The sequence below is a fragment of the Heteronotia binoei genome, chromosome 15 (genome assembly GCF_032191835.1).
Source record: "Heteronotia binoei isolate CCM8104 ecotype False Entrance Well chromosome 15, APGP_CSIRO_Hbin_v1, whole genome shotgun sequence".
In the NCBI taxonomy this organism is placed as follows: Eukaryota; Metazoa; Chordata; class Lepidosauria; order Squamata; family Gekkonidae; genus Heteronotia; species Heteronotia binoei.
The window spans coordinates 60,945,172-60,955,970 of record NC_083237.1 but is presented as its reverse complement, the minus strand read 5'-3'; the positions used below and the strand labels follow the sequence as shown (position 1 = coordinate 60,955,970).

Here is a 10,799-nt window from a genome sequence, read left to right as displayed (position 1 = left end):
TAGCTCCTGACCTGGGTGACTCGTCCAGGACTGGCTGCTCCTTCATGAAACCAACGCTGTGTAGTGGTTTCAGACTATGAACTGTAGAGACCCAGTCCTGAGCCTCCAAGTCGCCTTGGGCCTCTCGCGTACAACCTACACCTCCACAAGGTTGAAGAGAAAAACGATGTAAGCAGCATTGGAGCCCTACGGCGAAGAAAGCGAGATATAAATTAAATAATATAAATGAAAATGGAGGAGACAGATAAAAAGGTAGGCTGGTTGGTGAGCTGGAAGGGGAGAAAGGTGAATTACGAGGCTGCTGGGCGGAGGAAACTGGTCCCAGCGTTCATATTAAAAACTGCACAACAGGGACATGTATAGACAAGGAGTATTCCCCACCCCCCCTACAAATTTTAAAAAGCAAAGGAATTTTTTCAAATGACCCATAACAAGAAGCCCCATTGGGTGGCGGCACAAGCAGGGGGGAAGGAAGGGGGAGAAAAGCTGCTGGAGGAAGCAACGGTGAGTGGGTGGATTTCCTCTGTCACGGTCTGATCCGCAGGCAGCTGCTGAACTTGCTGGATGATCCATATCTGAATAAAAGGGTATCACCTTGGAACTGAAAGCCGCTGCTAGCCTTTTTCCAAGGCAAAGGGTTTATGGCCACCCAAGGCCAGAAGTTGTTTGCTCTCCTTCCCATCAACCATTCCTAGCTATCTTGTCCCCCTTGAGACATTAGCATTACTAGACAGGAAGCTGAGGTACCTCATACACTGCCAGGGCCAGCGCTAGCGGTTCTGCCGCTAGAGGCAGCCCCCTGGCCGTTCCCCGCCCCCCAAAAAGCTCCCTCTATGGAGCTGATACCAAAAGTGACATTGTGCAGCAAGGAGAGAGCGACAGCTGGTGCACAACAGTGCTGCCGAACCGCCGCTTTCCCCGTTTTTAGCAGCGCCGGTCACTTTGGGGTTGAAAGTGGCTGAGTGGCGCCTTTGGAAGACACCGCTCAGTTGGTTTCAACCCAAAAGTGTCCGGCGCCACAAAAATAGCTCGCTGAAGCTTACTGCAGGGGGGAAAGTGCTCCTCTGATCCTGCCTTGAAGGCAGGGCTGGAGATGCGCTCTGTGTGGGTACCCCTAGGTGGGGTACCCCGCCTACTCCCACGCGCTGTCCCTGTACACCACACCCTTCCCCCCATTTACCCAAGAAAACATTTGGCGTACAGCTTTCTTAACTTTTTAATTTTTTTTAATCCTTTTTTTTCCCTTTTTTTTTTATAAGCACACATCTGTGCTTTGGCCAACAGAATCAAGACATTAAACAAAGATCAGCTTCTCTGAAGAAAAGCATTTCTATATAACAAGGACATTACACAGCTTGAAGCAGGAAAAGAAATATTTACAAAATACAAGTTTTTTTGTGGGTTTTTTTTTCCTTTATAACGCTAAGAGGGTTATTCAGAATTTTCAACTTTATAAATAGAAAAAGCACTTAATGCAGAGGGATATGGTAGCATTGGGTGTGTTTTTTTTCCTCTTTTTAAAAGAAATTAAAACTAGAACAGAACCAAAAAAAAAAAAAATTAGGTCATGTTGAAAATTGTGAAAAAACCCCAACCATTAAGCAGTTTAGCTACTATTCATTACGATTACAAAATGGGGGAAAAATGTCTTTCCCCCCCCTTTTTTTTGGTGATGTGATTAATACAGAAGACAGGCGCAATGCTAACGACAGGACAGGGCCTAGTAGCCACACCACCAGGGTCAGGAACACACGTTGCAGCTTGGCCGGTGTGCAGAAGGTGGGAGTCGCGGGGGGGGGGGGGGTGGGGTGGCAGTGGCCTCTTTAAATAATAATAATAATTAAAAGGAGGAGGAAGAGCCTGTTGAACTTGGTGACAAAGTCAGCCCGAAAAAACGCTCAGAAAAGGAGGGAAAGAACCTGACAAGCAGCTTTGCATTCAAACAGGTGTGTGTGTAGAGGTGGAGTCAAGCAATAGTGGTGAAAAACAAAGTCCTTGTCTTGCTCTGCCCAAAACCCAAACGTTTTAGGTACTCCGGGGATGGATGGATCGTCAAACTGAGGGCGCCATTGTGAAGCAACAGACTACTTGAGCAGGGCGGTAGGGGTGGAGAACACAGTGAGATTAGACCACTCTTAACTAAAATATGGCTTATGGGTCTAGGGTGGCAAGTGGTTGAACCTGTGACATTCCTCCCACTATTTAAGGCTTAACACTACTGTATGGCAATTCAGTAGCAGCAGACCTATAACCAACTCCAACTTTTAAAACTAACAGCAGAGGGCAAAATTGAAAGGTTAATCGTTAACAGCACAATGAAAGGAAGGTGGGGGGGATTACAAGTCACATCTGACAAAAGAAATTGCTCCTTTTGAAATGTTGGACCCCGTTTTCAATGTTATGACGTTACCCCTCTTCCCAAAAAACCACAAAAGGATCTGAAGAAAACTGATGCCTGAAATTGTAACTTGGGGAAGGGGGGGGGGGGCTGAAGGGAAATTTACCTTTTCCTCTTGAAGATGGACAAATGGTATCAAAAGCAGCGGAGAGGATTAAAGCCGGTAAGTGGAGAGAAAGGGCCTCAAGAGTGGGAAGAAGCCGTCCCTTTTGAATATAGCTTTGGGAACCAAACAACTAGAGAATTTGCACTGCGGGTGCTTTCTGGTGCTAGTGGAACATTTTGTGAGGAAGGTGGAATTCAGACATCACTTTTCACCACTAATTTCACTCCACTAAAATCTTAAGGGAGAGGAAAGGACAGTGGTGGGTGGCAAGTAAGGAGAACAGACGCTGAATGACCCCCCCACCAAAAGGGGGAAGGGAATAGCTTCACCCTTGGCTCTAGGACACACCTAAGCGAGGGGGGGGGGTGGAACACGTTTGCTCTCCTCACTAGACCATAGAGAACTGGAGAAGGCGTCTGTGACAAGGAAACACTGAAAGAGAAAGAAAGGGGGGGGGAGAGAGAAAAAAAAAAGTTTCTAAACTCCTTAAATTCACTAAAAACTGTGAAAATTCGCAGCAGGATGTTTGAATATCAAACGCAGATTTCGGAAGCTTTAATGCCAAGAGTTAGTTTGGTGGATTGCTTTTTGCTTTCATCTTCCCGTCCGTCTCTTATCTGTGGGCCGGCCGCTGGATTGTGGTCACTGGCCCCGGGTTCCGGCTCTTCAAGCTAGCGAGGGTGGGTGAGGTGGGTGCTCCGTCTGTCTCTCGGGGGGGCTTGCTGCCCGATGTGCGCCGTGTGCTGCGTGAGGACCGGTCCGGTGGGTCTGGCGGGTCCTCGCACTCTGTCTTGGGGTTGTAGGACAGGGGGAAGCTGCGCCGCTCCCAGGGTTGTACAGTCTGAAAGGAAGAGGCAAGTACGTTAGTGGGGGGGGGGGAGGGTTTAAGGACACAGACGCTCTGCATCTCCCAAGAGAGATGTAAAATTTCCGGAATTTTTTCCCCCCCTTTTTTTCCCCGGGGAAAAACGGAAATTTTCAGAAAAATTGAAAGGAAAAAAAAAAAGCTACATTAGCATTTCTTTTTCTTTTCCAGATTGAAAGTCATTCTATTACTTTAGGAACATAAAATATGACTATGGGCAATTTTACTTGGCATGAAATTATCACAACTAGCATATTAAAAATATAGTGTATCCAAACGATTATTACAAACGGAATTTGCTTTTAAAATATTTATTTGTCGTCGTAACAAATGGAGCAACAATCTCCTGAACTGTTTACTAGTTTATGTGGAACAGGAGAAAAAAGCCCAACCGTGGTGGCAGTTCTGAGGATTTTCATTCGTTAGATGTGGCTTGCACAGGATTGGCTCATGCTGTCTCTGCTGCGCCATTGGCTGATTCTGATTCCCCATCAGGCGAGAACCCCAGCAGAACCACTGACCTTTGAGGGAGACAGTTCTCTGCTGACAGGGAGCTCACTGATTTGTGTAACTGATTGTAATATATAATGAAATACAGCTCACGGCCTGGTTGCTAACAGGCCACGGATTGGGACCGGGTCCACAGACTGGGGGCTGCAGACCCCTGCTTTATCTTACTGTTAACGGTAGAGAAAGGTCTGCCTGAGGTTTAACTCGCTTCTACGTATCCGCCTATTCATACCTCTGTGCTGTCATATTTTTCACATCTGCATCGGACGCATCTCTAAAGGATCTGAAAGCAGCAGCTTAACTCTAAGAACGTCACCTGAGCGACGGCCGCCAAGCAAGCCTCATGGCTGAGCAGGGACTGGAAATCCCCACATCGACACACCGGCTGTTCATTCGCAGAACAGAGTGAGCAGCCAAAGAGATTCGTTTTCATAGCTGCTACTTCACTTGCACAGTCATTAAGAGAAACAATTCCCAGAACTTTGCTGAGGACGCCCACTGCCTACCAACTAGACCGGCTGCTGACCCAAGGATTCCTCTCTGGGTCAGTTTATCTCTGGAAGTCCCCATCCCAACTGCAGGCATCCTGGAAAACTTTAAGAGTCAGACTTTTTTCCGACTTCTGTTCACTCCCCTAAAGAGCTTACTGGGCTGCAAGAGGAAAACCACTTTCACCAAAATAAATGACATAGTAGAAGAATTGCAGATTTATACCCCGCCCTTCTCTCTGAATCAGAGACTGAAGAGTGGCTTACAATCTCCTGTATCTTCTGCCCTCACAACAGACACCCTGTGAGGTGGATGAGGCCGAGAGGGCTCTCACAGCAACTGCCCTTTCAAGGACAACCTCTGCCAGAGCGATGGCTGACCCAAGGCCATTCCAGAAGTGCAAGTGGAGGATCAAACCCAGTTCTCCCAGGTAAGAGTCCATGCACTTAACCACTGCACCAAACTGGTTCTCTAGTACACTAACACTATAGTACACTAACAGTTAACACCTGCAATGCCAAGAATACTCATGGGCCCTTCCTCAGGAGCCAGGAAGGACTCACCTGTTCATCAAGGCCAGATTCCGGGGTGGAACAGCGCGTGTCCTCTGAAGATAGGTGCCGCATGGAGTCCCGGGACAGAGGGGTGTGGGGGCCAGAGAACAGGTCAGGGCTGATGGGACTACGTGGAGAATGGGTGTGGGAGAAGTCAGAGTGGGCGTGGCCGTTGCCAACTTCAGGGGAGGCTGGCTGCGGGGTAGAGGGGTTCCCCATCTGTGGGGTTGTCCGTCCATCTGCTGATCTGTAGGACCTGGAATTAAGATGTGTCTCTGTTATATACAACTACATATATAGAAAACAAAGTTGTTCAAAACAGAAGTCGGCTCATTTTTCGTCGATGTTCTTCAAATGGCAATCCGTGCAGTCCCGTTACTGTGTGGAGCAAAATTTGGAATCTTTTAAAGCTACACTAAAAACTGTGGAGACAGGTGCTGCCCAGATCAAGGGAAGAAATGTGACCGGTGTGCCTTGAGGGGTGGGGCTTGCCCAACGGAATAAAAAACTGCTCCTACAAACGTATGAAGCAGGCACGGTAAATTCCACCCCAGTGCTCCCTAAAATCGCTTGTTTTTTTCATTGGGAAAATGGAGAAAGTCCTTGAATTGACTGTTTCCCCAAGCCTGCAGGTCTTTACAAGCAAGCAAAGCAAGGTTAATGTTTGCTGAAGTCTATCAGGAGTTTTCTATAGCAAGCCAATCATGTGAGATGCTTAAGACAAGAAGATGTTGGAGGCACACAGCTCCCTGCTGATGGGCATTTCCTAGAAATCTTGGGTAGCTTTGGAAGCCCAAAAGACTCTGCATAAAATTCCATCCAATCTTATGTTGACAGTTTTGATGACCTGTTTTCAAAGCTAGGATGGGGCAGACAGTCTCTCTTTAGAATTGTGAAATAACGGCCACCCAAGTGTTGGAATCTCTAACACAGAATCATGGAGTTGGAAGGGGCCATATAGACCATTTAGTCCAACCCCCCTGCTCCATGCAGGATCAGCCTAAAGCATCTCCAACAAATAATCATCCAGCCACGTTTTGAAGACTGCCAATGAAGGGGAGCTCACCATCTTCCTAGGCAGCTGGTTCCACCTCTGAACTACTCTGACTGTAAAAAAAAAATTTCCCTAATATCCAGCTGGTACCCTTTCTGCTTGGAATTTGAGCTCATTGCTTCGAGTCCTATCCTCAGCTGCCAAGTGGAACGGCTCCTTGCCCTCCTCTAAATGACAACCTTTCAACTATTTAAAGAGAGCAATCGTGTCCCCCCTCGATCTCCTCTTCTCCAGACTGAACATTCCCAAGGCCCTTCCATAAGGAGGTCTCATGTCCTTGGGGAAGCAGTGCCAGGGCCAATGATCAGTGGAGGAAGGGGGTGTATGCAGGATGCCTACAATTTAAGGTCCAAGGAAACTGGCCCAGTATCACCTGTTTAGGAACCCAAATCACAGAGTTAAGGGCCTGGGTACAAACATCAGTACTATCAGGACACAGACTAAACAGACTGGTCTAGCTGGTACCAAAGCTCTCAGTACCGGAGCCATCAAATCCAATGCAGAAGGAGCGCAGTCCAACACAGCGCTCTGAGACACATGGAGCAATTCCAGCAAGCCAGCTTAGCAAAATCACTAGCGATATGAGCTGGACTCCATTTGCTGTACTTTGTCAACGATGGTGCCCATCAGTGGCGGGCAATTCGCCACCATCCTGGAGGCACTTCTGAAAACTGGATCACTGTGCCATAGAGGCACAGTCTCTCTTGTGGACAAAAGGGAGTCTCAGGAGGCAAGAGAAAAGCCCAGATCAGTTCCAGCAGTAAAAAGAAAGATGCTCTCTATGTGGTGGTCAAAGAAGAACTGAATGGGAAAGCATGCATGCTGACGCACCTTCTCTTAGGCTGGGCAGGGCTGGTTGCCAAATTTCTACGTTCAAACAATAATAAAACAGAACGCAGAAGAAAATTCAAACGAAAAAAACAAAGCAATTGTGTGGCCAAACAAGTCACTTAATATCTTGAACCAATTTACTTCAATAACTTTCTATACAAAAGTATCTTATGCATTACAAAGTGCCACAAGGCAATACATAAATAATCTCAAAGTCCAAAGAGTCTTGTAAAAAACCACTAAAGCGTGGTCAAACCAAGATAGTTCCAAACATGAACGGAGCGGTGAAAATATGTTCAGAGGATGAATGTAGCACAGTCCTCTCTCCACCTTCCGAGCACAACGACGAATATAGAAGCTCTCAACGCGTTCGTCGACTTGGCTTGCTGCGCGTTTCGAACAAGCGCCCGAGGACAGTTCCAACTTTTTCAAGAGCAAATCAATGAAAACATCCTCCTTTGTACTGCAATTAGGAAAACATTTCTACAATGGCTCATGCGTTCACCTTGAGCGTGAGCCACTGTAGAAATGTTTTCCTAATTGCAGTACAAAAGAGGATGTTTTCATTGATTTGAAAAAGTTGGAATTGTCCTCGGGCGCTTGTTCGAAACGCGCAGCAAGCCAAGTCGACGAACGCGTTGAGAGCGTCTATATTCATCGTCGTTGAGAGCGTCTATATTCATCGTCGTGCTCGGAAGGTGGAGAGGAGAGAGAAGGACTGTGCTACAGTCATCCTCTGAACATATTTTCACCGCTCCGTTCATGTTTGGAACTATCTTGGTTTGACCACATCTTAGCGGTTTTTTACAAGACTCTTTGGACTTTGAGATTATTTATGTGTTGCCTTGTGGCACTTTGTATTGCATAAGATACTTTTGTATGGAAAGTTATTGAAGTAAATTTGTTCAAGATATTAAGTGACTTGTTTGGCCACACAGTTGCTTTGTTGTTTGGTTTGAAATTTTCAAGTTCAACTCTGGAAGGTCCCAAACTTTGCTTTGCAACATGCACAGAGGCCCAAGAGTGTACCTGCAGACACCACAACCTGCTTAAGGTATTCTCAAAACTTCTGTTCACAGAATGAAAAGCTGCCAGAGGCGATTACATCCTACAGGGCCAGACCATTCACCCGCCCAACAGAACAGCCTCCCGTTTCGAGTCACACAATCCAAACTGATCTTTGCCACAAGCAAAGCGCAAGTAAACAGGTGAAATGTTCCAAGAAGGCAGAGATCTTTAGGCAACAACTTGCTCAGATGGCAAACCACAACGCCTGCACATTCACTGGGATGACTCTGGGATTTATTACAAACTTTGCCACCGGAATACAACTTGAAAACCAGGGCAGGAAGACCGTGGTGGAGAGGTCAGCAGTGACCAAAGAGGCGAGGTTACCCTGAGGATCTCAACAAAAGCCTTGGCCAAACTTAACAAGGTCAACAGAGGCACTTCAAATTACACCCAGCAAACACTTGGGAGCCAGCGTACCTCTCTGAACAGGTGCAATATATTTATCTATATATCTCTAAATCAGATTCGTGAATCACCCAATCCCTGAGAACTCAGGGCTCTGAGCAAGGTACAACAAACAACGACAGCAACTATGTGTTTGTGTGTGTGTGCCAATAAAACAGCTTTCCGCAATTTAAAATTAATTAGATTTAATTAAATTAACATCCTCTGCAGCCAGAAGTCAGTTACAACAGCCTGGCAGCCACTCAGTCATCCCCAAAGGCAGCCCCCCCTCTCTGGCCAGGCCAACATTCGTCAGTGCCCTGACCTTCTCCCTCAGACTGAGCAGCCCCCAGGACCTGGGACCTCGAGCGTGCTGTGGCGCTGAAAGAGCTGCCAGTCTTACCTGCTGCCCCGCCGCTGAGGTGGCATACTTGTGCTCCACAGCCACCTGGCCCGCTCCATCTCCTCACACTTGGCGTGGAGAGTGGCAAAGGCGGCATCCGACAGGTCCTCTATCTGAAAGAGCAACGGCATGAAGGTTAACCCTGGAGGGCTCTGCTGTTTCAGTGACTTGCAGGGGGCCAACAAACACATTGCAAGACGCCTCACGACGATGTTTTAGCATCAAGGGCAGCAGTCACCGTGGCTGCGTGCTTAGAGTGAGTATGGATTACGGCTGAATCACTGAATACAAAATCTATACCACAACTTCAAAAAACGTGGAACAGCTTGACTATGAAGCAATCGTGCAGCAGGGTCGATTTTTATGGGTGTGAGCCGTGCAGTTAAACTTGGTTTGGCCAATCCAAAGACAACGCTTGAAATTCCTTCCCCTTTGCCAGCCAAGAGCTGTTGAAAGTAACCAGCAATTCAAAGCACACAGGTACTGACTGTGTTAGTGACTGCTCTTACGGAAGCCAGGGGAAGTAATTTCAATATTGATTAATCTGGAATAAAAGGCCTTGTTTTATTTATTTATTTATTTATTTATTTATTTATTTATTTATATTTCGACATATCCCGCCCTTCCCACCGAAGTGGCTCAGGGCGGCTCACAACATGTAAACTTACATAAGTTTAGCTTAAAAACAATTTCATAGTAACAGTTAAAACAGTAAATTAATAAAACATAGAACATAAAAAACAGCGGTCTGTCAAATGCATTCTAGCTCCATCCAGAAATTCTCAGTGTCAGTTAGTTGTTGTAGGCCAGCCGGAAGAGGACTGTCTTACAGGCCCTGCGGAACTGCCCTAGGTCCTGCCCTTGTTCTTGTACGCCCATTCCTTCTACAACTCATACGGCAGATACAGCTGCTGTTCATTCATCAGGCTATACTCCCAACTTTGTGGAAATCAAATTCTGCATTGCACACACGCAATATGTTTACACAAACGGGAGCATTTTTAACACCTTTGCTTATATTGCATGCTAATTCTTTTGCCTGCTTCTTTCTACACATATTTTCATGCACAGAGAACATGGGGTGTGGGGAAATAGCTCAGAGCTGGCTGGCAGAAGATGGCACATGAACGAGGAGCACAAGAAGAAAGCGCATAGCTCTGGTAAACAGCGGTGGCTCTGTTCTCTCCACGAGTGCCTGCAGATTTTCAAAAGTCACTCCCGCAGGGTTTAGGAACCGGAAGAAACTAATTGGAATTTTAAAAAAGGGATTCCCTCCGCTGTTTCCATACTTGCCAAGAGAGAGGCCCTTCCTCCAAGAGCGACACCCACCCCCACTCCTGTGCTCCTTCCCCCCTTCTGGGGTGTGCAGGACAGCCACCCAAACTCATCCCTGCATCTCTGGGACAAGCAAATGCACTACAGCAGGGGACCCCAAACCCTGGGCAATGGACCGGTACTGGTCCATGGCCTTTTAGCAACCGGGTCGTGAGTTGTATAATTGTTTCATTATATATTACAATTAGGGTTGCCAATCCCCAGGTGGGAGCAGGGGATCCCCCGGTGTGGAGAGCCTCCCCCCGCTTTGGGGTCATCAGAAAGCGGGGGGGGGGGGGGGAGGGAAATGTCTGCTGGGAACTCTATTATTCCCTATGGAGATTTATTCCCATAGAAAATCATGGAGAATTGATCTGCGGGTATCTGGGGCTCGGGGGGGAGGCACCAAATTTTCAGTGCAGCATCTAGTGCCTCTCCCCAAAATATCCCCCAAGTTTCAAAAAGATTGGACCAGGAGGTCCAATTCTATGAGCCCCAAAAGAAGGTGCCCCTATCTTTCATTATTTCCTATGGAAGGAAGGAATTGAAAAGGTGTGCTGTCCCTTTAAATGTGATGGCCAGAACTCCCTTTGGAGTTCAATGATGCTTGTCACAGCCTTGATCTTGGCTCCGCCCCAATGTCTCCTGGCTCCACCCTCAAAGTCTCCTGGCTCCACCCCCAAAGTCCCCAGATATTTCTTAAATTGGACTTGGCAATCCTAATTACAATGTGACAGAAATAAAGCGCACAACTGCATCATCCTGAAACCATCACCTCCCCCACCCAGACCGGGAAAAACTGTTTTCCACTAAACCTGGT

The 10,799-nt window shown here is 47.1% G+C and overlaps 1 protein-coding gene across 3 annotated transcripts in view; it reads right to left on the bottom strand.

Moving 5' to 3' along the window:
• Positions 1-1,204: 1,204 nt before the first annotated feature.
• KANSL1 (KAT8 regulatory NSL complex subunit 1) overlaps positions 1,205-10,799 on the bottom strand; it is a 202,296-nt gene continuing 192,701 nt past the window's right edge. For all 3 annotated transcript variants that reach the window (XM_060254604.1, XM_060254603.1, XM_060254606.1), the window contains 3 exons: positions 8,666-8,778; positions 4,932-5,178; positions 1,205-3,345 (listed from right to left, as the gene is read on the bottom strand). In XM_060254604.1, the coding sequence (XP_060110587.1) occupies positions 3,118-3,345; positions 4,932-5,178; positions 8,666-8,778 (588 nt within the window). In that variant the 3' untranslated portion in view covers positions 1,205-3,117. The remainder of the gene's footprint in view (positions 3,346-4,931; positions 5,179-8,665; positions 8,779-10,799) is intronic.